Below are 26,680 nucleotides of genomic sequence, written 5' to 3'. Positions count from 1 at the left end.
ATTTCTCCCATCATCTTCTCATGATTTGGAAAGTAGAAGTAGAGCCCCATGAGGCATTCATGAACTGTCTTATGTGTGTATGTGTTGAGGGTATGTGTAGTCACACACACTCACATACACTCTGTAATCACATTGGTTCATAAGAGGCTATATATAAGATTGGATTACTGTTTGGAGAAGAAGCACTTTTCAGATAGAATGCCTCACACTAATAATATAATCAATTTGGAAAAGGACTTTTTCTGGTTTTCAGATTGAAGTCTTATGTGATTGGCTTAGCCTGTTCAGGCTGCCATAATAAAACACCATAGAAGGAATATCTTAAACAAAGGAAATTTATTTTCTCACATTTTCAGAGGTTAGAAATCCTTTATCAAAGTTCAGCAGGGTAGGTTTTGGGTGAGGCTTCTCTTCCTGGCTTATAGATGACCAGCTCCTTGCTATGTCCTCATGTGGCCTTTCTTGGGTGTGTGCGTGCAGAGAGAGTGAACTCTTTGATAGCTCTTCTTATAAGCAGACTGCTCCTATCATATCATAGCCCCATGCATTTGACCTCATACAACTGAAATAATTTCCTTAGAGGCCCCATCCCCAATATAGCTGCACTAGTAGGTAGGGCTTCAACATATGAGTTGGGTGTGTGTGTGTGTGTGTGTGTGCAAAAATTCAGTTTACAACAGTGACTCAGAATTTGGAACTTTACATTTCCAGAATTCATGGCCTACCATAAGAATGTTTTTAGAGCCTGACCAGGTGGTGGCACAGTGGATAGAGCGTCGGACTGGGATGCCAAGGACCCAGGTTCGAGACCCTGAGGTTGCCAGCTTGAGTGCAGGCTCATCTGGCTTGAGCAAAAAGCTCACCAGCCTAGACCCAAGGTTGCTGGCTTGAGCAAGGGGTTACTCTGTCTGCTGAAGGTCCGCGACCAAGGCACAGATGAGAAAGCAATCAATGAACAACTAAGGTGTCGTAACGAAAAACTGATGATTGATGCTTCTCATCTCCGTTCTTGTCTGTCTGTCCCTGTCTATCCCTCTCTCTGACTCTCTCTCTATCCCTGTAAAAAAAAAAAAAAGAATGTTTTTAGAATTGTTAGTATGGGATTCATCTTGGAAGGTATCTCATAACAATATGCTTAATATTGTATTGTGCTTCCATTTTTACATACTCCTAGTATGTGTTTTCATATGTTATTTCTAACATAAAACAATAGAATACTTGGGTTGTTTTGTGTTAAAAAATAATGTGTATATTCACATAACAGAAATTGATTTGGATTTTATTTGAAGCCTTTGGTAAAAATAGCTGTGGTGACTGCATATAACCCTCGAGGCATCAATATTCACTAAGGTATGCAATTATAGCTATGAAATGGCCATTTTTTCATACGCCTTTTTATTTTGTCAAGCTTTCTTTCTCCATTCTTCCAAATAATTGAACAAAAAGGTAATTTAGGCGATTTTAGCTTTATCAAGATCTAGGTATAATTTACTACCGAAATACTGCACTCTCTATAAATATTTCAGTGCAGAAATAGAAGCAGAAATGGATATAAAATTACATTGTATGTGAGCCTTTTTAAGGAGCCTGTGCAGGTGAAAATCTTTGGGGAGGAATAGGCATTTCACTGGGGTGATAATATTTCATTTTTTCCCTAAGTGGTGCTTTTCTCTTTATCTCTTCATTTCATTGCTTGCACTCTTAATTGCCACATGCTTAAATAATTTTAGTTTTGCTTCGTTGTTTTGAACTTGACAACATAATTCAAATGCAAAACAGTTGATATGCTGACATGGGGACTTCTTTTTATAGTTGATTTGTTTTTAGCAGAATAAAAATTACATTTTGTTATACCAGATTTTCTAAAAGCTACAGTGCATAATTCCTAAGAATAAGTTTTAGTTTTTTCAGGACAATTAAGGACTATTTAACCTACATTCCCTGAAATGCCTATACAAAATCAAATTGATATTATTGACTGGGAGTCTTTGTGAAATTTAGGTAATGGCTATTAACATTTTTTTAAAGTTCAGGTCTGTTCTGGGTGCTGTGTGAGGCTTTTATCTGCTCTCTCTTCTGTCCGTTGGTAATCATCCTCTGGCCAGGTTCACAGTACTCAGGTGTGCAGGTACAGAGCTTTGCCAGGTACTTAGTAGTCAAATTAAAGGATGTCAGAGAAATGAAAATAAAGTTGTGGAGATACAGATATTATAAAATGAAGTCAATCAATTAAATATTGTACCTACTATGCTCACTGTGTAAGATACTGAGGGTTCTGTGGGAGCTTTAAGGGCATGTATTCATTGCATTAACATTTATTAAGCACATGCTTCGTTCTTGAGCCTGGAAGCGTTGCTGGACTAATAAAATGTGATCCCTGCTTTTGATGATTTCACAGCATGGCCACAGACCATTCTTCCCTGCATCATTTCATTGGGTCTTTTAACTGCTCTCTGTGAAGCCTGTTTTCAGCCCAGTGAATAGTGATTTTTTAATTTTTATTTTTACTTAAAAAATTTTAAATTTATAAATTTCTAAATCCTCTCTTGAATTTTTAATAAAATACCTTATTTTCCAACATGCCAAGAAGTGGTGTCTTTCCATCACAAATATAAGACATCTTTGTCTCCATTAATTTATCTGGCAGTATGCCAAGCAACTTAATGAGCACAGGCTGATGATTAAAAGAGTACCTAACATTTTTGATCATTAACTTAAATTAGGCCCAGTGTTAAGGCCTTTACATGAATTACCTTCTATGAATCTTTGAAGTGGGTGGATACTATTATATTTCCCATTTTACCGATATGGAAACCAAGGCGATTTATCCACCTGGCAAGTTACAAGTCTAGGGTTTGATGTCTGTTTCAGAACCAATTACACTTGACCTTTTAAAATACTTATTTTATGATCCTAATAAAATTTTAATTAAGAAAAGAATTAGTTATATAATTCTATTAAGTAAATTCTTCCATCCTTTTCGACAGCTTCTCTGGCCTAATTGTTGAGTACCTTATGTATTACAGATATTAAAGACTAGCTTGCAGATTTAAGTATGTTGAGACTCTTTCAGTTTATAGCCTGATTGTAAATAGGATTAAAGGAGAAAATTTTTTATAACCCATTTAGACTAGGAGGACTCAAAGCCTCAGATGAACTTTATATGCTTGTCACTATGAGGAGTATAACTGTGAGCTAAGATCTGGGCTTATGGACTGCAGTAAGACATATTTGTAATGTCTCTTCTCACTGTTGTTTTAGAAGGTAATGCAGGACGAGTGGAAAACATTCCTTGGATAATGGAAGAACCAAGGACTTCATAGGGGCTCTTAATTTAAAGTTTGGCTGTTGATATTGGACTTACAGTGAAACTTGTTTCAGGGGAACTCACTAACTGTGACAAGTCAGCGCAAAGTTGCTAACAAAATGTAGCTAGTCCAAAAGGCAATTTTAGAGGGTGGCAGTTACCACACTTGTGAAAAATAAATGGAACTGACTAAATCGTGCTGAGGTGGAGGTAGGGGAGGCTAAGTTAGTAACATTGTTCTCCTTTTAAGAGATGCATAGGGAAAGAAAAGGAAGCCCAAATGCATAAGTGAGTCTAATTACAGAAGTAGCATTACTGCATCTTTAAGGAGATGTTCTTAAGGAGAGCATAATCAGCTATACTTTACTTGGTATCTTAACCACTTCTCCATCCTTCCTCATCACATCTATTCATTGTATTCCCACCAAGAGATATAAAAACACTCTCTTTTTCAAATTTTTACAGAAAACAGGTGTAAAATTGCCAGGTAGAGCACGTTCTCCTTTAGGCCATGGTGGCTAGCAGAATTCATGACTTCGTTCTTCTGTAGCATGTCTGTATGAAACACAACAATGTGTACAAGGATTATTATTTATTTTGTTGCTTAATTTATGTTTATTGAAGGTGACCTGCCAGTAGCTACATATATAAAAAAAATGGCATTCATGAAGATTTGTTGGAACAAGTTGTTGCTTGTGGGGTGGTTTCAACAATAGCTCAAATGTTACATTTTTCAGTTTTCAGATTAGCAAAGATCATGTTGGAATCCTGCTATATTTCCACCCTAATGAGGAAAGTGCGGAATCAGGAACACAAATAGTACTATTTAGAATTACTTAGAGCAGATTTTTGTGATCACTTCTTTTATCCATCCTTAATATTGGAAGTGTTAATTTTTTTAAAAAAAATTAGAATTTACTTATTTTAAACCCCATTCTTTTGAGTCAGCCACTTACAACTTTCAATTTTCAAAGTTTTATAAATTAGAATGTATGTTAGATATACTCTTATCTTTTCTCACTGAGAGTGATGGGGAATTGTGAAATAGTGTCTATAGAATTTTGAGTAGTAGCAGATCATTTTCAAATTTTAAATGCAGTCTTTCTCTGAACTAGTTTTTAACCATCTGGTCACTGAAGCAATTCCTAACCTTTATTAGAAGTGTTTCTTGTAATAAGAGAGTAGTGCGGGATGAATAATTCCTCATAACTGTGGAATCACACCTTTCAGGAATAGTTTATACAAGGGGCCATTTGCTGGAGTCATTACTATCCCAATTTTAAGCTATGCTTTTGAAAATTTATTTGAAAGTAAGCTTCTTTAAAAAGGCATTCAGGCTTTACTACACTGTGGTACAGTCTAAGATGTGAATGACGTTCAATTCAACTATAGCATATTGTTTCTGGTAAGGACTTTACAGATCATATAGTCTTAAACTTTTATTTTACATATTAATAAACTAAGACTTAGAGAAGATGAGTTGTCCACCATAATAGAGTTAGTAAATGTTTGACTTGTTTTTAAACTTAGAAGAGACAGATCATTTCAGAATTTGAGATGAATGTGCAAAAACCCAGTAGTAAGGAAAGGCCATACTGTACAAAAAAAAAAAAAGGTAAACCTTCTATTCTAAGGTATTATTAGAAGGGACATGTCTCTCAATTGATTTTCCTGACACGATGGGTTTTTATTGAGCTAGTCACCCTCTATTACCTTATTTTATTTGTCTTCATTAGTACATACTTGTACCGCTGTAGGCAGGTGTTAGAGGTAGAAGAGAGATTGTACTATAATGTATATTTCAAATGGTGACCTAATATTCTTGATTCTGACGGCATTGACTTCTGTTGTCATCAAGACCTTGCCGAAGGAGGGCAATGATAATAGGGGAAGCAGTTGAGGCTGCCTTACATTCTTGCCTCTGTGGGCTGTAGAGAGCCAGGGAGCTCAGTAAGACACTTAGATAATGTTAATTAATATGATTATTCCATTTATTCTTTGGAGTGTTTATAAAATGAGGTAATACGGGAAAGAAAGGAATAGATTTGCCTACAGACAGTTGCGTGCAAACAGGTCATCCAGTACCCATTGTTCCCTTTTCAGAATTTTCCCTTTGGACTCTTTCAGCCCATTCTGTTTCTTCACTCACACTGAGATAATATAGTTATGTTTACTTATTAAATTTTCCTCTATTATTTATAGAACATAAAATGGATAACAATTAAATATTTAATGTAATCACAGTACAATTGAGTGGTCTGAGATGTTCAGTGGGTAAATAAAAACATGGTCAACTAATGTGAATGTAGAGCAAAAATCTAATTTTCATTTATTGATTTTTTCTTTTTTGGTATTAATAACTCATTTGGCTTTTCTTTATAAATGGATCTTTAATATATCAGTACAGGATGGACCATATGTAGTGATAATTTTATGACTTAATTAAGGTTAAAACCAATACAATAAGGAGCTATCTAATACTTTTTTTTTGTAGTGAATTCATGGTATACTGTTTTACTCTTCACTTACAATGTCATAATATTGATGTTTGATCATTCCACTACATAGAGTGGTTACATAGATTAAAATTTAAAAATAAATTTGAAAGTCTATTACAATTGTATATTGCTGGTTATATTAAATGCTTTGCAATTAGTGTAAATATTTTCAGATTATTTTCTCAGGCTTTAAGAATTGAGAACCAAGAAATTACTTTTAATTTGTATTTGCTTTATAGCATAGCCTATTTACATAAGCAAATGTACATGTTTGCATGGGTATCATGGAGTCTGAAAATAAATGGTTAAATCAAATAAAGGTTCATTGCTCATTGTATGAACTCAAGGTAAAGAGTCCAAGGAATGATGAGATTACTTTGCAATATCAGGACATCTAGGCAGCCAGGGTCCTTCTGTCTGTTGCTCTGTTATTTTTAGGGTTTTGGCCTTATTCCCATCACCTAATATGGCTAGGCACTAAGTCCATGAAGTAGGGGCATATGTACTCCCTTTATAGATACGTTCTGAAAGTTCAGTGCATCAGTCTTCCTATGTTCCATTGGTCAGATAGTTACACTTAACTGAATGGAAAGCTGGGGAATATAGTTTGTTGTGGGAGTCATGTCCCAGCTAACAGGTGGGAATCTTAACTTAGAGAAAGGTAGTTATGGAGAACAACTGCCAGTCTCTCTGCTGTATATATATTCAAATTAAATCTCATGTTTGGGCTTGATTTGGATTAAATATGTATTGTCACTTTTGTAAAAAGAAATGTCTGTCGGCCCTGGCCAGTTGGCTCAGTGGTAGAGCGTTGGCCTGGTGTGCAGAAGTCCTGGGTTTGATTCCCGGCCAGGGCACACAGGAGAAGCGCCCATCTGCTTCTCCACCCCTCCCCCTCTCCTTCCTCTCTGTCTTTCTCTTCTCCTCCTGCAGCAGAGGCTCCATTGGAGCAAGGATAGCCCGGGCGCTGGGGATGGCTCCTTGGCCTCTGCCCCAGACGCTAGAGTGGCTCTGGTCCTGACAGAGCGACACCCGGAGGGGCAGAGCATCGCCCTCTGGTGGGCAAAGCATCGCCCCCTGGTGGGTGTGCTGGGTGGATCCCGGTCGGGCGCATGTGGGAGTCTGTCTGACTGTCTCTCCCTGTTTCCAGCTTCAGAAAAAAAAAAAAAAGAAAAGAAATGTCTGTGAATGTATACTTGATTTTATGCAAATATTCCATATATTTCTGTAGTCTTTCTCATTCTGCTCAGCCTGTAATGACCTTCACCATTTCTTGTCTTTCACTTCCTACCTCCAAAGCCCACTTTAAAGTCAGATAACTCCTTCTCAGTGAAGAATTCTTTAACTCTGGCTTTAATGGATCATTTATCCTCGCTAGTCCATTATAACACAATATATGTGTTCCTTTATTGTCGTCTCTAATAAACTCTCTCAATTTTTCTCTTGTTATAATAGGACTGGAGTTTCTCTAATCGTAGAGTTTATGACTCATTGATCCTTCTCTTCTCCATAGTGCCATTTATATAATAAGTTTATGATATTTTCTGATTGAGTGAATGGGAATTTGAATTCTAACTCTACTCTGAAATGTAATGTGTCATCTTAGATAAGTCACTCGTCTTTTATTTTTTTGTCTTTTCAGTAAAATTGAGGACAATTTTAACTCTTTATTATGAAAATAAAATAATTTGAAAAATGTGATGTAAATTTTAAGATTTGAGATTTTACTCTCTGCTGCATTACTTAGAATTCAGGGAAATTAAGATTGAATAGGTTGTCGATTCAAATTTATATTCTAAGATACTTCATAGTAGTATTTTGGTACAGTGATGCCAAAAGGTTCACATCTCAATAAGAAGTATGTATTATTGTTTAATACTTAATTTTTATCTAAAATTTCCTCAGAAGTCAGAAAAGGGATTCTAGTTAGTTTTTGTTCTTGCCTCTGATTCAATGATTAGATTTAAAACATTTTTACTTGATGAATCAAATCCCAAGATGTTTATACATGATATCTGCCAATGACTAATGTAGGAACTCCAGTATCAGGTATCTTCCTGATTTAGAATATACCAGTAAATAAATTATTTTTCATTAAATGAGATGCTTTGGGGAGATTGTAATTTAACTCAGAAGGTAATTTAACTCTAGCTAGCTCTCATACTTGGGCCATTTTAGCCTTTTGAATATACAATACGGATGGTAGTATTTCCTCTTTTTCTCATCCTCCAGACTAATAATATGTGTTAACTTGTAGTATTCTGGCAATACAACCCACTGATTTTCTAACCAAAATGTTTTGGGGGTAAAAGATGTGTCTTAGAGTCCTGTATATTTGTACTGTCATCCAAATTTTGTTTGAAATTTGATTGTAAAGCTTCACATACACAGAATGAAATTTTGGAGAATAGACTGTAGTGAGCAAAACCAGTTTGCTATCTCTGAGAAGGGCTATGCTGAAATATGTAGATAACAATTAATTACTTGAAAAATTTATGTCATTATTTATGTTCTTCTGTCATTAATGTTCTCATATATTTGAGCTGTATAATATTTATTGAGTGTTCAGAGAATTTCTATTAAATTGAAATATTTTTTCTATTAAGCTAAATGTAGGATAGAATACACTTTACTTTTGAGTTGTAACCTGATTTCCAAGATTCTTTTAAATTACATATATGCTAATGTCTTAGTGTCTGTTGGTTATTACCATGCTGCCACCCTTAATACCTCTTTATGCTTAAGATTCAGATCGTCATCATCTCCCTGGGGAAATGTGCTCCACAATTCCCAGGTATAAATCTAGTTTTGTCTTTCATAGTCCAAGGAAGGATTTTAATATATTTTTATCATACTTCTTTTTGTTTATCTGTCTTTCTGTTAACTAAACTCTGAATTCCAGAATAGCTAGTGACATATCGTATTCATGTTTGTATATGCTGTGTAGTTTCTAGATTATAACAGACATCTCAGTAAATGTTAATTTGCTTGAAATTCTAAGTTAGACATCTTTAGCTGACATCTGTATAAGGGGTGGTTTGAGGAGACTCTAATATTACTCTACTTCATCAGTCCCTCCAGTTATGCAATAAAGGGCCAATATGCTAACATAAGGACTTAAAACTTAAGAAGGAAATGCACTGTATATTGCTAAGCACCAAGTGGACTGTAAGTTTGAGATAAGAAACCAAGTGATCTATTCCTTCAAGTATAATATTTTCTGAGACCATTGCCTAGGAGATTCATTCATTCTTTGCATTTTCCTTATGATAGATGCATCACTTTTTATAAAATGCAATTAAGTTAGTGGAGAATGTCCAGAAAAACATAGCGAGTATTATACTTAGTATAAATCTCAGGTCCAAACCTGCCTAATAAGGCTTTTGGGTATTTGACATCAGTGGAACAATTGACTTGGGAACCGATGTAAATACTGAGTGGGAAGAGGAGGCTGTGTATCAGATGGACATCACCAATCTTTTTCATTTTGGTATAGACTGACTATAACTGACAAAGAATCAGGTGAATCTGGTCATTAGAGCAAGTGAAATTGAGAATAGAAGACAAAATTATGTTAATTTTAGGTGGAATTATATATGACAGGCAGTCTTATAGATAGCCATTTCCTTAATGCAAATAAAAATTGGGGATAAGTGCATAGAAAATAATGCTGTAGTGATGTAACCCATTTAATTTTGTTTTAGATATATTCTAGAAATATAGAAATTTAGTGAAATTTTGTGCTGAGATTGAAAGTTTTTGTTTTCAGTATTATATTAGTTTAGGAGAAAGGTGCAAGCAAGAAGGAAATGTATAATCTTTAATATTGTAATAAAGTTCTCAAGAAAATAACTGAATTTTCTGAGTAAACTTTGAAAACTCTATATAATGTCTATCACTTTGTTTCTAAAAAGCTTATTCATTAAGAAGTGAGAGGAAATTTGATGTACGTTAAATACATTTGTTCTTGCTCCTTAACATATTATAGTTCATGGGGCTTCATTGGTCATTTTTTTATTATTCCTACCATTTGAAGTTATTCATTCAAAGGGTCCTGGCCCTGTTGTCATGATTAGCAAGTGCTGTCAGTCTAGAGCTCTGTAATCAGAAGAGAGTCTGATATTGCAGTCGAGGCAACGGTTGTTAGGAATATGAAAGTGGTGTCGCACAGTCTGATTTCGGAAGGAAAAGGCACATTTGCTAATCCAGCAGGGCTTCAAGCATTAATCTGGCGTTGCCTTCCCATAAAGCCAAGGTTTTTCTTTTTCTTTTAAAAATAATATTGGAATAGTTTGATCCTGTATACTGAGTGTAGAAGATTAGCCTTGGAAACCAATTTGTGTTTTCTCTCTTCCCTTCAGGACAAAGTATGTTCCAATTGGGACCGCCTCAACTACCTTACCAGGCAGCACCAGGTCTTCATATGCTTTCAGTTTACCTCCTACTATGGGAAGGATCTTTCCTTGAATGTTCATATTTTCACCTTGAGAAGGATATATACATATATATATAGGATGAATTAAGCAGCTGTAATAAATATGACATAGAAGAAGAGTGGTTTGTGGGAGTTTTACTATATATACACATATATAATATTTTCCAGTCTGGTTTCAGACCCCGGCATGGCTTGGAGACAGCGTTGGTGTGTATGAAGGATCTTCCTCGAATGAAGGATTTGGGACAACTTTCCATGATGATTATATTAGAGCCTCAGCTGCTTTCGTGTTGGTCATGAGGTGATGCTGAACCGAATGCTTGAACTAGCAGGAGTGGCTGGGATTGCATTGGAGTGGTTCCATTCATTCCTTCCGGGTAGGTACCAGCTAGTGATGTTGGGTGAAAATGGACATTGAGGGTCTCCCTGTATGGAACCCCATAGTTGTCACTCATTCCCCTGTTCATGTTTAGTGGGTTTGAGAAGACAACTGGACACCTGAAGGCCAGGCAGTGTGATTTGAATGACTGTGCAGAAGGTTATAAGGGTGATTCCACGATCGATGTTGCACACATCTGCTATTTCTGTTTCGTCAGTGTGTCAGGGCAGACTAGAATCAAAACTGAGAAAGTGTGATGTGTTGGAAAAGGAAAATTTGGGAGGCCTTGGTGTGCTTGTTAATTTCTCTGTCTGAATTATAGTTTGTGTAAACTGTGGCCATATCTTTTACTACAACTGTAAATACACTTGAAAATCCTACTATCATGTTAGATAGAAATATTTTATTTTCCTTCATAATCTTTCTTGGTAAAGTTGTAGTCTGCTTGTTCACCCTTTTGCTTGGGGCTCTTCTAAGCAAAGTAGCCTGGCTACATTAATATTCTTGTTGGTGATGAGTGATTTTTCCTAGAGAATGTTTTGCTTTATCTTCACAGAAAGTACTTCGTTATTCTAACCCTGTTTTACTAAGAATCAAATTGGGTTGCACTATTAAGGAATTTCACTGCCTCTCCTTCTCCTTAAATGTTCAGGAATTTTTAAGTTTTTACAGAAAATGTGCTAGAATTTCTTTAATTTTGAACATGTTTTTTTAGAACTTTGATGTCTCTTTGGGCTGTTATTTATGTAATATTATTTTAGTTATTTTCCTTTAGGGTAATAAAAAGCTTGATGAGTATTGAACATGAAGGCAGTTTATGAAATCTAGGAGTAGAATATAGGTAAAGAACTGAAATGAAGAAACATAGATGTATGTGTCTGTAAATATCATTAGAATTGTCTGTTGAATGTCATTTCGGCAAAAGGGCAGGAAACTAACATTTATGCAGTAACTGATCAGTGTCAGGCATTGAGCCAAGCAGTTTCTATTTTTTAACTAATTTAATCCACACAGTAACATTGAAAGTAGGTGCTATTTCTTCATTCTGCAGATGAGGAAATCGATGTCGAGAGAAGTTAGGTATCTTGTTAATATCACACAGTTATAAGTTGAAGATCTGTTATTTGAGCCTGGGTCTGGCTGATTCCAGAGCCCAGTCTTTCCATCATAGTCAAATGTTAAGCCACAGGAAAATGTTAGACTTGAAGTGGCTGTCCCAAAAGGGAAAAAAAGAAGAAAAAAGGAATGCCTATTAGAAGGCATGAGCAAATCAAAGAGGAAATGAGAAGTATAGGAATATACTGTACTGGCATATGTTTCTTTTGAAAATTTCCAGTTTTCTTAAAACTCAGTTTAAGAAGTCAAGTGATGAAAGGAACAATTTGGGATCATCAGAGATTTATCATGTAAAGGATTAAATAGGTTTAGAAGTTCAGATTTTATCTCTTTGTTCATTCGCTGTTTTGAAAATGAAGTAATGAGACCCCCACATTTGAACCCAGGAACAATAAGGATCAGTGTATGGAAGTCAATCGGATAGTTAGTAATTATTAGAGGAGAGCATTTGAAGACCAGTATTAAGGGTTTACTGTTTATGAAAGCTTTTTTTAAAAATTTGTCTATGTGGAACCTCCGCTTACTGGTGTCTTTCATGTATAACACGGTGCTTGTGACTAAAAATGGGGCAACTTTTATGTGTTCTGCTAAAATATTAACATATCTGGATTAAATTCTTGTTTTCTTTTATCTTTGTATGTTTGAATCAATATTATCAGTTTTCCTTTTTTATATTGCTGGGCAGCTGTCTCTCATAATCACAATAGTATTATTTCAGGTATAGCCAGAGAGAATGTTGTTTCATTGGTTATAAACTGACATGTTGCAATAGAAAGGTACTATGTCACATATTAAAGTTGTTACTGCTATCCTAACATGATGTACTGTTATTAATTATGGTAACAGTACCTTAGAAAACACCCTTCCCAAAGAAGTTAAGCTATTTAATGGTAATGATTTTCAACTTCACTGCTATTTTTTATCTACTAGCAGCTCATGAAGCAACAGTCATAATTGAATTCATCACCTCAGATTTCCTGACTTAGCTTAAGTGAAATATCGATTTTGTGGAATTAGGTGGCAGGTGCATCGAGGAACTATTTCCTGAAAGCCTTAAGTGGCTATATAAAACCTCAAGATTTTAATTCAGGTCAAATGAGTAGATTGGAATTGTGCTTACTTAAATAAGATGGTTGCCAAATGTCCAGAAGCCATTATATTGCAAGTTTTGTTTTTTTATACATTATAAAATGAAGGCAGAAAAACATATCTCTTATTGTTACATAGACATAGTTTTCTATAAATTTAACAGCTGCTTAATCATTTACCATTTAGTTAGCTGATTAAATAGGGCTCTAGTTTTTAAAAAAAATTTTCTTGAATTATTACCTTGGCTCCCAAATTCTTTTTTTTTTCACCCCGATTACATTTACATACTGTTCATCCATTTTGTAATTGGAGTTGTCTGGAGGGTTTCTGTGTGCCTGGTTGGAACATCGGTTTTACTGTAAAATAATGTGTAGAAATCTTGTTTTGTCTAAAGATACATTTCTCCCCATGGGTCATCAAAATGCGCATTTTTTCCTAAGGAAGATGTTATTTTTGTAAAACAAAGGTATACATATATAACATATTAGTGGCATTACTTTTGGAATTTATTAATATGTATGTGTGTATAATTTTATGGTTTTCCAAAACCATTATCTTGAAACCATATGATTTATTATTTTCTTTTTACATTTGCATTGATCCTAGCCATTCTTACCTTTATTTTTACTGTTTTATTCTGTATGGAAGGGTGTTAATATGGCTTGTAGCAAACACAAGCATTTCTGCAGTTCCTGCTCCCAACTTATGCCTCTCCTGAATTCTGTTTCCCAGAGGGTGATATGAAAACAAGAACTGAGCGTATTAAATTTTCTTTAGGTCTACTGCCAGATTGTTGGGTGTATATTTAAGTGTCGCTAATAAGTTTGAGGAAGTGAAGGATGCTTAAATTCTCTGGTCTTAGTATCCTTTTCCTTTCTCAAAGCACATTGTTTCTATAAGAGATCTTACCTAGAAATTAGACCTTTTGTGAAGTTTGTTTTTACTTTTACATTTCTATCTGAATTTTGTAGATGTATTGGATCTCGTCCCAGGTAACTGGTCTTTGAATTACACAAAACTTCTGCTTTACGGTGAAAAGTTATTTTCATTAAATATCTGTCAGCCTTCTAATCAAAGCAGACAACTACCACTGAACACGCTGCCTTGAAAGAGTGTAAGCGGACAAAGAAAGAGGAGAAAGAGGGAGGCGAGGAGAAAGCTAAATTCAGTTGACATTTGTCCTGTGGTATGAATGCCAATCTTAACAGTTTTAGTTGGTGAAGTTAATTTTAGACATTTCCTTTATCAAACATTTAAAGGTAAAATTTCTCCCATAGCCAGCAAAACTCTGAGCTGAATTCTTTTGACATTCTGCTGACCAAGGAATTTCCAATGAGCAGTATCAGAGTCTTTGCAGAGAAGGGGTAGGAGGATGAATGGGAAATGAAGTAATGGACAAGGGAGCTCTCCCTTTCTTGGTGAACCAAAAAGGTTCATAAAAATGCTAAATGTTTATCAAACATGTGATGTGTTAGTTATGTTTATATTAAAGAAGATATAAATATCATTGCAAATTTAAATATGAAAAGTCATACCATTGGAGAAATAATTAGAATTCAAATCTACCACTTCAATCCTCCTTTGACAGGGTAATGACGTTTCAGAGTTAGATGTAAAATAAACTATGAGGGAAAGACAGGCATAATTGACTGCATGGCATTTTATATATCTGCATATTAAACACAAAACATTAAGTGGCATTGGAAAAAATGTTTTTAGCTGATATTCTAGAGCAGAGGTCCCCAAACTACGGCCTGTGGGCCACATGCGGCCCCCTGAGGCCATTTATCCGGCCCCCACTGCACTTCCCGAAAGGGCACCTCTTTCATTGGTGGTCAATGAAAGGAGCACATTGACCATCTCATTAGCCAAAAGCAGGCCCATAGTTCCCATTGAAATACTGGTCAGTTTCTTGATTTAAATTTACTTTTTTTTTTTTTTTTTGTATTTTTCTGACGCTAGAAACGGGGAGAGACAGTCAGACAGACTCCCGCATGCGCCCGACCAGGATCCACCCAGCACGCCCACCAGGGGGTGACGCTCTGCCACTCCAGGGCGTCGCTCTGCCAAGACCAGAGCCAATCTAGTGCCTGGGGCAGAGGCCAAGGAGCCATCCCCAGCGCCCGGGCCATCTTTGCTCCAATGGAGCCTTGGCTGCGGGAGGGGAAGAGGGAGACAGAGAGGAAGGAGTGGGGGGTGGAGAAGCAAATGGGCGCTTCTCCTATGTGCCCTGGCCGGGAATCAAACCCCGGTCCCCCGCACGCCAGGCCGATGCTCTACCACTGAGCCAACCGGCCAGGGCCAAATTTACTTGTTTTTTATTTTAAATATTGTATTTGTTCCCGTTTTGTTTTTTTACTTTAAAATAAGGTTTGTGCAGTGTGCATAGGGATTTGTTAATAGTTTTTTTTTTTTATAGTCCGGCCCTCCAACGGTCTGAGGGACAGTGAACTGGCCCCCTGTGTAAAAAGTTTGGGGACCCCTGTTCTAGAGGTATTACATAAAGAGATTACTCAAACAATTTTAAAAAATCAACTTAGAGCATTGTAGTCAAAGGATGTGAACAGAGGAGCTCCAACCCATAAAGCAAAGGAATAAACAAATAATCATAGAAGTACAAGGTAAAGTAAACCATTGAAAATTGTTTAGTTTTCTTAATAAATTAGTTAGTCCATGCACTTCACCCCGAATCCAAATAATGCTTCTCGCTTGTATACTACTGGTAAGAATTTAAACCAACACAGCTAATTGTAAGGCCACTTGGCATTATTTTCATAAGGTCATTACATAACTTAAATTTCCTGAATTAATAATGCTACTTCTGCAAGCCTATCTTAAAGTATTCTTGAATGTAAAAAAGTATTATATGCATATTATATACACTTTGATATTCATATCAATGCTATTTCAGTTATAAAGAACCTAATTTAAGTGTTCATTGGTCATACCAGGGGTTCTCAAACTTGGCTACATAATAGAGTCATTTGGAAAGATATGAGAAAATGCCGCTGCCAATGCCCCACCCAGACATTTTTATTTAATAAGTTTGGAGTTGCCTCAAAGCTTCCATTAAAAATATTCCCCTAAAAGTTCTAATATACAGCCAAATTGAAAACCACTCACTTGAAAAAAATTGATAAGACTATTTTTATTTATTTATCTATTTATTTTGTATTTTTTCTGAACTGAGAAGCAAGGAGGCAGAGAGACAGACTCCCACATGTGCCTGACCGGGATCAACCCAGCATGCCCACCAGGGGGCGATGCTCTGCCCATCTGGGCTTTTGATTCGTTACAACTGGAGCTATAATAGTACCTGAGGCAGAGGCCATGGAGCCATCCTCAGTGCCTGGGCTAACTTTTGTTCCAATGGAGCTTTGGCTGTGGGAGGGGAAGAGAGAGATAGAAAGCAGAGGGGGAAGGGTGGAGAAGCAGATGGGTGCTTCTCCTGTATGCCCTGGCCGGGAATCAAACTCGGGACTTCCATACACTCGGCCGACACTCTACCACTGAGCCAACCGGCCAGGGCCAATAGACTATTTTTAACCATTTGACATATTTATGATGGCTTTAGTATAGAAAGAGTATAATATAAAATGAAATATTATGACCCAACATTTAGATAAATGATCATTTAAAAATGGAAACATAGCAGAAAAATAGAAAAAAATTTTATAAAATTCTCAGTGATGTTATAAGGAGTTGGGATTTTGAATGATTTTTTTTCATTTTTTCTTCAATTGACAGATATTTCGTAATGTTCTTATATTGCTTTTTTAAAAGAAAAATTATATTTAAAGAAGGGTACCTGCTGGCAAGGTTTAAGTAATTTTCTACTTATAGGTTATTACTACCTGTGAGTATAGAGATTTATTCTGACTTCTAAAATAATCATATCCTGAAGTTAGAGTCACACCTCATTATTATAATGAAATCCTTCACAGGACTCTTTTTTCCCTTTTTTTTTTAATCTCAGAAACATTTTCCCTTGTAGTTTTATGACATTTAAAATATAATAAGCTCAAATCAGTCATTTTTCTCTTCTTTTATTATTTTAAGCTACGTCAGTGCCTATCAGTTTTCACCTTTCTAAATACTGCGGATGTGCTGATGGTTCCTCAATGTTTACCTGTGACCCCAACATTAACTCTGTGATTCAAGTGTGTATCTGAATTTTGGGTGCATAACTTTAAGTTAGTGAGTCCAAAACTAAATTCACCATATTTTTTTCAAACCTACCTCTTCTCAAATTGCACATCTTAGTTAATTATTATTACCCCCAGTCCTGAAGCAATCCTAAATTTCTTCTTCTCTCTTGTCTCCTACATCTAGTCAGTTTCTGTTCTTTCAATTTCCTTTTACCCATATTTCTTCTCAGGTATTTCTTGGCACTTTCTCTACATCTCTGCTGTGCCATTGTTGCTCTGGTGAGGTTCTTGTCATCTTCCCTAAAGTGCAACACTACCAAACACTAATTGATTTGTCTTTGTCTAGGCATGTCTCAATCTAGATCTGTCCTCATGCTATCCACGGACAAGGGCATGTCCCTCCTTAAAATCTTCTAGACCTCGACACTGTCTCCTGCATGAAGACAGAGCTCCCTGCCGGGGTATTTGAACTGTAGTGTCAAAGTCCTGCACGTGGCCTGGTGCATAACTTCCCTAGGGAATAGGAGCCCAACTTGACTCTCCATCTCACTCATTGCTCTGGAAATACCAAATAACCCTGTTTCTGTGCATCACATTTTAACTCTGCCTTCTTCATGCTGCTCCCTCTACCTGGAATGACCTAGCCACTTCCATTTTGATTCAATGAGATTAGATTAGCCAAAATTTAAAGATTGATACTGTCCACCATTTACTAGAATGCGGAAAATAGTTACTCTCAAGGAAAGTTATTTGGAAATAACTATCAAAATTTTAGAAGCATCCTCGTAATCTAAAAATTCTACTTTTTGGAATCTATATTCTATAGGAAGAGTAGTATATGTTGTTTTAGTTTGTTCTGGTGCTGAAACAGAATACCGTCGACTCAGTGGCTTATAAACAACAGAACTTTGTTTCACACAGTTCCGGAGGCTAAGAAATGGAAGGTAAGGCACCTACAGATTTGGAGTCAGGTGAGGGCCCATTTTCTGGTTCATACATGTCCAGGCTCACATTGAGTACTTCCATGGGAAGTGTGCAGAGCTCTCTTTTATAAGGCCACCAGCCCCATACAGGAAGGGCCTCTATCCTCATGATCTAGTCACCTCCCAAAGAACCTCTACCTTTCAGTGCCATCACAATGGGGATTAGTTTTCAATGTAAGAATTTTGGGAGGAACACAAATATTCAATCTATAGAATATATACATATATAAAGAGACTATGTGATTCTTTATTGCAGCACTCTTTTAATAGGTAAACTTAGATACAAACTAAATGTTAAATAATAAGAGAATACTTAAAAATTATGGTATCACATATTTACCCTGTAGGATATTAAGAGCATAGTCTATAGAAAATTAAGAAGAAAGAATATTCTATGGGCACCACTCCCAGTCATGTTATTAAGTAAAAAAGCATCCCTCTACCAGTATGCACTAAATGCTCTCATTTGTGTTGAAAATAAATTTAAAATACTGAGCCATAGAGCTGAATATATGCATATATATGAATGCAAATAGAAAAAGCTCTGGAAAAAAGCATGATAAATCTTTAATATTCATTACTTTTGAAGCAGTGGGTACCATTGAGGGGAGGTGAGAGGGACTTCTAACTCTGTATAATATTGTACTGTTACATTTTCTATGTAATTTCCATATGGTTACTTATTTGCTTGCATAAAAATGTTTAAACATTAATATAACTTGAAACAAAGGAAGACTCTGATAGATTAAAGAGAAGCCAAATTGTTGATAAAAGAAGAAAGTCATCAACAATTTTATTTTAGGTTTGGAAAATTTTCAAAATATAGTAAAATAGCAGAGACCAACAACACCAGCTGGAATTAATAACTGTGGACATGTTGTCATACTTGCTTTGAATTTCTTTTAAATAGAGTGTAACAGAAAAAGCTGAAGCTCTCTGACTTCCTTCTTTTCTCAGAGATGATTGGTGTCATAGATTTTCTGTATGCTATTATACTTCAGAATTTTATAGTTTTATTATGAATACATAGGTAAAAGTATATTTTTATAGCTGTAACTATTGGTGAACATTAAGTTTACTGACATTTTTTTTTCCTAAAGCAAATATTGTCTCTGTGAATGTTAGTTCTTCTAGACTCTATACCAAAAGTAGGGTTGCTGAACTGTAGAACATGCACACTTTTTTCCTCTAGATAGTATCAGATGTCTTTCCAAAATGGTTGTGTCAATTTATATTCTTGCTGGGCTATTTCATAGTTCTGTTTCTGGATATCCTCAACCAATATTTGGTATTGGCAGGCTTAAAATTTTGTCCTACTCTGTAAATTGTGAAATGTTAGCTTATCAACAGCCTCTGAATGTTTTCTGTGGGTCCATGTCTTGCATGGCCCTCTGAGGGGAACGCAAAGAATCCTAATGAAGTTAGAGTCCTGAGGCTCTGGTTGCCATCAAGCAATCTAGTTTTAGAGATTACGGGACTAAATGCTCCAATCAAAGGACACACTGTAATGCTGCAGAGGTTCAGAGATGATCCTTATGTACTGGGGAGGTTTTTGGAAGGCAAGGGAAACTTGACCAATGAGTAGGAAGCAAAGAGATCATGGGTGCTGAACATGATAGAATACGAAGGCAGGCAGTGTGGCTGCAGGGAGCAGTAAGCTAATAGTCAAAACATTATTAGTTGCCCTCATACTTGAACCAGAATGGGGTTAGTAGAACTTTCAAGCGTACCTGTTTAAACTCATTTTACAGATGATAAAAATGAGGTCAACTTGTATAAATTACTTAGTTGTGTCAAAAATAAAATAAACAGGGGACTTACTGGTTTAATTAACTTGGATGTTTAATAGGTTGATCTTCAATATGACTAGATTATGCAGAATTCAAGGAATATCTTTTCCCTTCTCTTTTCGCTCCATGAGTTGTTGCTATGCTTTCCTTTGGTCAGTTTTATTCTTAGCATTCCATGTCTTTGTGGAGGCAGGGGTGGGCAGCAGCTCATTCATTTTTTTTTTTTTTTTTGCTACCTTTCCAGGTTATGTTTGTACTACTCTTTCCCTTGATTTCTGTATAAGTTCCCCCAAAGATATTCAAACTCCCACTGTTTGACCAGATAGCTTAATCTTGCTAGCCTTCCTTCTGGGAAAATCAGGACCATTTCATTGATGGCTAAACTGGAGGCATGTTACTAAGGAGAGGAAAGTCCCTAAAAGAAAGGCATACAGGGTGTATAAATAGGAGATGGTCACGTACCCTGTTGACATACATGACTGTAGTCATGAGTTTAAATGCAATAGAGATGGTATTCATTTCAGGTGCTTTGTGTGCACAAATCCATGATTGTAACAGTTTGTATAGCAGTATCTAAAATCATCTCAAAAAACATCTTTTGAGTACATTGAGATTTCTTGTCAGATAATACAAACATAAATCAATACACATCTATCCCTTGGGAAGTTAACAAACTTGTTGGAAGTAGCAAGGGCAGGAAAGTTGGAGGTGTAAGCAATTTTGATGAAAATCTGCATCGAGTTGAGATGAGAATACAGGAATATTACAAAAGGTGTCACCATACAGGTGGTAGTTAATTTTTTTATTCTGAGTGGTAAGTGGAGCCAGGCGTGGGATGCAGTTGCTTGCAGAAGGCCTCATTTGGGCCAAAGCAGAGAAATGGGAAACCTTGGAGGCGCTAGATTTGCTTAGTTGGATCAGATTATATGAGAGTAGTCTGAGAGTGGAAGAGTTATCAGAAAGTTGGAGAAGATGCAGATGAGCTTGGTGGTAAGTGGAGTACTTACTATACAGGACCCGAATGTCCACCAAGGAGTTGGGCTTCCTTTGTAGGCAGCAAAGCCACCGATTAAATAAACAAAGTAATTAATATCCAACGTATGGCATAGCCTGAAGAGTGTGAGCAGTATTTCATTTTCTTTCTTTTTGTTTTTGCTTTACTTTTGTTTTAGTTTGTTGCCCTGGCACCAGTGGGTAAGTTGATTTAGAGTAGGGGATTTTGAAGGAAGAGTTTTGGTTAGGGGCTATAGAACTGTCCTCTTGTGATGTCAAATATTTTACATTAGGACTTGAGGCAGTAAAAATGTAAATTGAAAGATGAACTTTGTTGAGGCAGAATAATTGAATAGTGTGAGAAATACTTTGGTCTTATGTGATGATGAGGAGATAGTACCCATCACTGGTGAGAACTAGAGAATCAGGAGGCGAGATTCCATTGGGAGAGATGACTAACATGATTTTTCTGTTGGTAATCTAATATTCAAGTATATGGTATTTTCAATTATATGTAGATACTGTTTATAAGTTTTTACAATGCTATTCAAGGTTCCTGGATATGTTTTTCAGTTTTATATATTTACACAAGGAAAAATAATCACTACACTGCATTATTTTTTCACAGAGAGGCATATTTTGTATATTTACACTTTTTAAGCATTTGGTTGATAAAATTAAACATTCCTGAGAGTATAAGTGCTAGGCACTTTTTCTAATGATCTTAATCTTAAATATAGTATAGCATTTCCCCAAGTCTATTTCTTGGCATACTATAATAGGGAATGTTGTCAAATATTATGGTGGGGAGGTTTTTTATTAAAAAGAGCTTAGGAAACACTGAGTTAAGCATGTTTCTTGAGTTAAGTAGGAATTTTCAGAGACTTTAGTATGTGTTGTTAATGTATTGCTGAGTATGCAAGGGAAGAATGCAGCATGCTGCTTTTCCGAAACTTACTTGATCATTATTTTGGAGCATTGCTTGAGATTACTAACCCACAGAACACAGTTGGAAATGCTGCAGTATTAACCGTTGCTAACAAGATGAGAGAGTACAAGTAAGCTACAAGTAGAACCTAAAATTTTACATGTTTATATGAAACTATGTTTATATCATACCAAATATAACTAAATATCTTCTTTAATATATGAAGTTCAGTATTTTATTTTGAAAGATATGTATTTTGTTCTCATTGAAAATGTTTTCTATGAGATCGCAGTGGTGAGAACATATTCTATAAGGTTCTGAAGAGCCCACGATCGCCATAGGTTGGTGACATTGGAAATGTGTGCATGATGTCCTCTCAGCCCTCTCCTTGAAATGAGCTAAGGATAACATTTAAATTCCAAATGATCTCCTCTTGTGTGCCACATGCCTCAAGGCTCCTTCTCCTGAACCCCTTGTCATTTCATGTGTATTCAGAGAATTCATTTCAGCTTAGCCTGCATTTCAATTATGTGAAAAGCACTGTCAGAGTGCAAATTTATTTTAACACTAGCTTGACATGTATAATGTGCTTCATAAATGATTATTCCTTTAATGGATTGTGTTATTTTTTAATGATTCTGTTCTACAAAGAGGCATCTCAATTATAGATATGAATTCAGTATGTTATTCTCTCAGAGTTCTCTCTTCCTTAGTTTACACAGGTAGCATTACCTGAAGAAGATAACCAACAATGACATCTTTTGTAGCCTAGTTCTTTCTTTGTAATACTTGACATTTGTCCTGGGGTAGTCATGAGTGAAGTTGGAACCAACCACCTTACCTTTTGCCAGCATCTGGCTTTTCTTTATGTGTTTTCTTCAAGTGCTAAATATATGTATATATTTTAGTAGCCAAGGTTCCTTAGGTAGAAAAGGCAATTCTGTGGAGAGAAAACATGGAATAGTGGGAAGACCATTGGCTTTCGAATCAGAGTATCACTTAGGTGTTTTTTGACTGCAGTAAGACATTATTATTATTATTATTATTATTATTATTATTATTATTATTATGTGAGAGTTGGAAAGGCAAAGAGACAGACTTCCACATGTACCCCAAACTGAGTTCACTTGGCAAATCCCTAGGGGGCAATGTTCTGCCCATCTGGGGCCATTGCTCTATTGCTTGGCAACTGAGCTATTTTAGCACCTGAGGTGAGGCCAGGGAGCCATCCTCAGCACCTGGGGTCAACTTTGTTCAAACCAATCAAGCCACGGCTACAGGAGGGGAAGAAAGAGAGGGAGAGAGAGAGAGAGAGAGAGAGAGAGAGAGAAGGAGAAGGGGAAGGGGAGGGTGGAGAAGCAGATGGTCACTTCTCCTGTATGCCCTGAATGGGAATCAAACCCTGGATTTCCACATGCTGGGTCAATGCTCTACCATTGAGCCAACTGGCCAAGGCCTGCAGTAAGATTCTTAACCTCTCAGCCTCTGTTACATCTGCAAAACTGGGAATTATGCTTACATTTTATGGTGGCTGTAAGGAATATTGACAATAGTTGTAAAAGCTCATTCATTTTAAGATACTGATAAATGTTAACTTATAATAATATATATTTAGCCCTGGATGGTTAGCTCAGTTGGTTAGAGTGTCATCCTGATATGCCAAGGTTGTGGGTTCACATACAAGAGTCAACCAATGAATGATACATAGATGGGTGGAACAATGGATCAATGTTTCTCTCTCTCTCTCTCTGTCTCTACTCCCTTCCTCCCTCTCCTCTTCTCCCTTCTTTCCTCCCTCTCTCTCCCTCTTTCTTCTCTCCTTCTCTCTCACTCCCTCTCCCTCTCTCTCTTTCTCCCTTTCTCTCTGTAAAATCAAAAACTTTTTAAAGTAACATTTATTTTTATTCTTTTCCCTCTACTGAATAAGTTATTTTCAATTTTATTCGTATGTGAAATGCTATATTTTTAAAGACCTATTCTAACTGAATACCAGCCAAACTTTTGTCCTTGTATTAATATTTAGGAATTCTTGTCTCCTAAAACAAAAGGTCAATTTAGTAATATGGCTGTATGAATAACTATAATAGATCTAGGATAGCTTGGTAGTATCTATAAAATGGATAATAGACCTATGTTAAAATGTCTTTATATTCAGGAAGAATATCTTTTTATATTGTTCAGAGACATATTATTTACAATTGGAGTCTGAAATTGTTTTGTTAAATGTAAAACAAATTGTACAACATATGTCACTAAGTAATTATTTCTTCAAAATATCAATTCATAAAGAGTACTGGTTCTACATTTATAACTTTACCTTAGAGACATATAGAATATTGAAAATCATGTCAGTTTTCTTAACATAAAAGTGGGCAAATATTTTCCTTTTACATACGACCCATCTCTTGAGTTAATTGGTTGTTTCTATTTTTATATTTTTTTAAACTCTAATGTTTGTTATTTTTCATGTCAGTGCTTATTGAAAAGATCACTTTATTGGTGATCTTTTTAGAGAGACTGTGAAGTTGGTAACACTGTTCTTGTGTTCAAAATTAAATTTAAGGGTAGCTGGAGGTAATTTTGGGGCTAACATTTTATGCGCTAGGATTAGTCATGTAATGTATATAAACGAATGTAGCCTTTATGTTTCTATCTTCAGTCATTTTAGGGAGTTACAGACTAGCAGTAGTGTCTGTCAAGAGAAAGAAGGTAGTATGGCCTTCTATGGTAGTTTTTAATCATCAGGATGACTAGGTTATTGATGACTAGGTTATCAACTGTTGCACACTGTGCCTATTTTATTTAAGAGTCATCACATTCATTGGTAGAAATAGTTTAATTTTTCCATTAGTAATGACATGCCCATTAAATATGTAAATGAATAGATAAATCCAAGAGTGCATCAATCCTTTTATAACAGTAAAATTATTTTTGTGAAGTGTAGCCTTGAGTTAAATGCACAAATCATAAGTAATTTAATTTTACATAGTGAATGCATCTGTATAAAGAACTAAATAAAACATTACCTGCACCCCAGGGCCCACATAATTTTCTCTAAAATATAATTAAGATATTCTCTCTAAGCTATCAACACTGAAAATACTTGAAAGGAGCTATTACTAATTTTTTTGAAAGGAGAGTGAACATATAATTGTATCTTTTAATTTATATTAGTAGCACTTAGCATAACAGTCTAATAATGTTTGTTATAAGTTTCTTCAACTTTTTGAATTTTTAAACTTCTGTATTTCAAGATTAATTTTTTAATGTTCCCATATTTGAAAAGTGACATTTAAGAATGTTTTCAGGAAATAGCTTTCATCTAAAAATTTTATTGAGATACTTAAAAACATAAAGTAGTTTAAGATTTGTATTACTTAAATACTGTCTTGAAAAGCATTATTATTTTATATATAAAGAAAAGAAAGACCACAATTATGATAATTTTCTTTGTCATGTCTATAAATATTCTTCCAGTTGCATTCCCCAGGTATTCTTTCTGGTTTTTAAAATTATTAAAATAGATAGATCATTCATTCTCTTTACTAAGTGTGCACTTAGTAAAATTTTATGTGCTCGTCATCAATTTGGTGTGATTAAGCAATGGTTTTTCTTTATTGCACACAGCACTGGTCTCTGCAAAGCATCTCTGAGGATTCTTTGATGTCTAGACAGTTTAAATTATGCCTGTTCCCCTGCCTCCAAATTCCACCCCTGTTCTGCTTCAGGGGTTGTGGGAAATAAAAACAAACCAGAAGGGTTCCATAACACAACAGTCTATGGAGAAAAACAAACAAATAGAATAAGCTGTACATCTACCCTGGCAGGTGTATAGGAAAGGGCCCAATAATAGGGAATAGCAGAAAGAAAAGAATTAAGGACAAATGTTGTCCTCCTTATTTATTTCTAATTAGATTCTTAAAATGGAAATACATGTGCATTGTGGACAAAATGAAAATATAGTAGAAGTATTAGGGACGAAAGTGGAAGCCACCTTTCGCCCCCTTCCCTCACTGCTTCCCTTTCTATGTGGGCAGCCAGATCAGAGTTTGATGTGTTTCTCGTAAGTTATTCTATTATTAAAATGGTAAGATGCAGAATTGCATGTTAAGTTGGAAAACTAACTTGTTCTTTTTTCTTTGTTTGTTTTCTTTTCATAAATCGGGATGATTCTACCAATTCATCTTTTTAGAAAGTAAGTAACATTTGAAATTTCAGAGAATTTTTTGTTAATTATTGATGTTTTATTTCATATATACATATACACATATGTAGTCTATTATAGAATTTTTAACTTTTAAATTCTAAGGTGATTAACCCTTACATTAACTGTAAATTAAAAAATTAATTAAAAATAGGAAATGTTACATAGAAAGTGTTCATACTATCAAAGATTATAGACTTTTAACATATACATATATTTGCCTTATCATCTTTTGTACCCACAGTAAATCATTATGATATATATGAATATATATGTCTAATAAATAAATATCTTTTTCCTTAAAGTAGGCCAAGGCATACTTGCTAGTTCTATTTTTTCTGAATATAAAAATAATAAAACAAATAAATAATACTTTTATTTATTCCTGCTATTTAAGACATTCATTTCTTCAGGAAAAGCAAACCAAATCTTCTAAACTTTATGAAATTGTTCAGAATAAGTGAATGATCTGAAAGTTTTTAAAAAATATAACCTTTTGTGTATATTCTGCCATGGAAAACAGTTACCCTGTCATAAGCACTTAACTCTTTTGATGCTAATGTATTATTGTTTTTTAAAATAAAACAGTTTATATTATTAGTTTTTTAGTTACAAGTGACACGCTTAAGACTAAGTAACTAAATTAATCAGCTAGTGATTTAAGTTGTAAAATTTGCATTTGATTGCAAAGTATTTTCTAATTCTCCTAAAAGGCAAATGTTTTATAGCTTTGAACTAAAATAAATTTCATATGTCTGTTTTGAGAAAGATTTGGGAAAAATCACAGTAGTCATTGAGACTTTGGGGGAT

The 26,680-nt window shown here is 35.3% G+C and overlaps 1 protein-coding gene across 1 annotated transcript in view; it reads left to right on the top strand.

Moving 5' to 3' along the window:
• ASXL3 (ASXL transcriptional regulator 3) overlaps positions 1 to 26,680 on the top strand; it is a 186,845-nt gene that overhangs the window by 48,445 nt on the left and 111,720 nt on the right. Inside the window, exon 3 of the mRNA XM_066353262.1 lies at positions 10,868 to 10,870. Coding sequence (XP_066209359.1) covers positions 10,868 to 10,870 — 3 coding nt within the window. The remainder of the gene's footprint in view (positions 1 to 10,867; positions 10,871 to 26,680) is intronic.

Source organism: Saccopteryx leptura, chromosome 11, assembly GCF_036850995.1.
Source record: "Saccopteryx leptura isolate mSacLep1 chromosome 11, mSacLep1_pri_phased_curated, whole genome shotgun sequence".
In the NCBI taxonomy this organism is placed as follows: domain Eukaryota; kingdom Metazoa; phylum Chordata; class Mammalia; order Chiroptera; family Emballonuridae; genus Saccopteryx; species Saccopteryx leptura.
The sequence above is the reverse complement of the archived record's forward strand: the minus strand, read 5'-3'. Positions and strand labels throughout refer to the sequence as shown.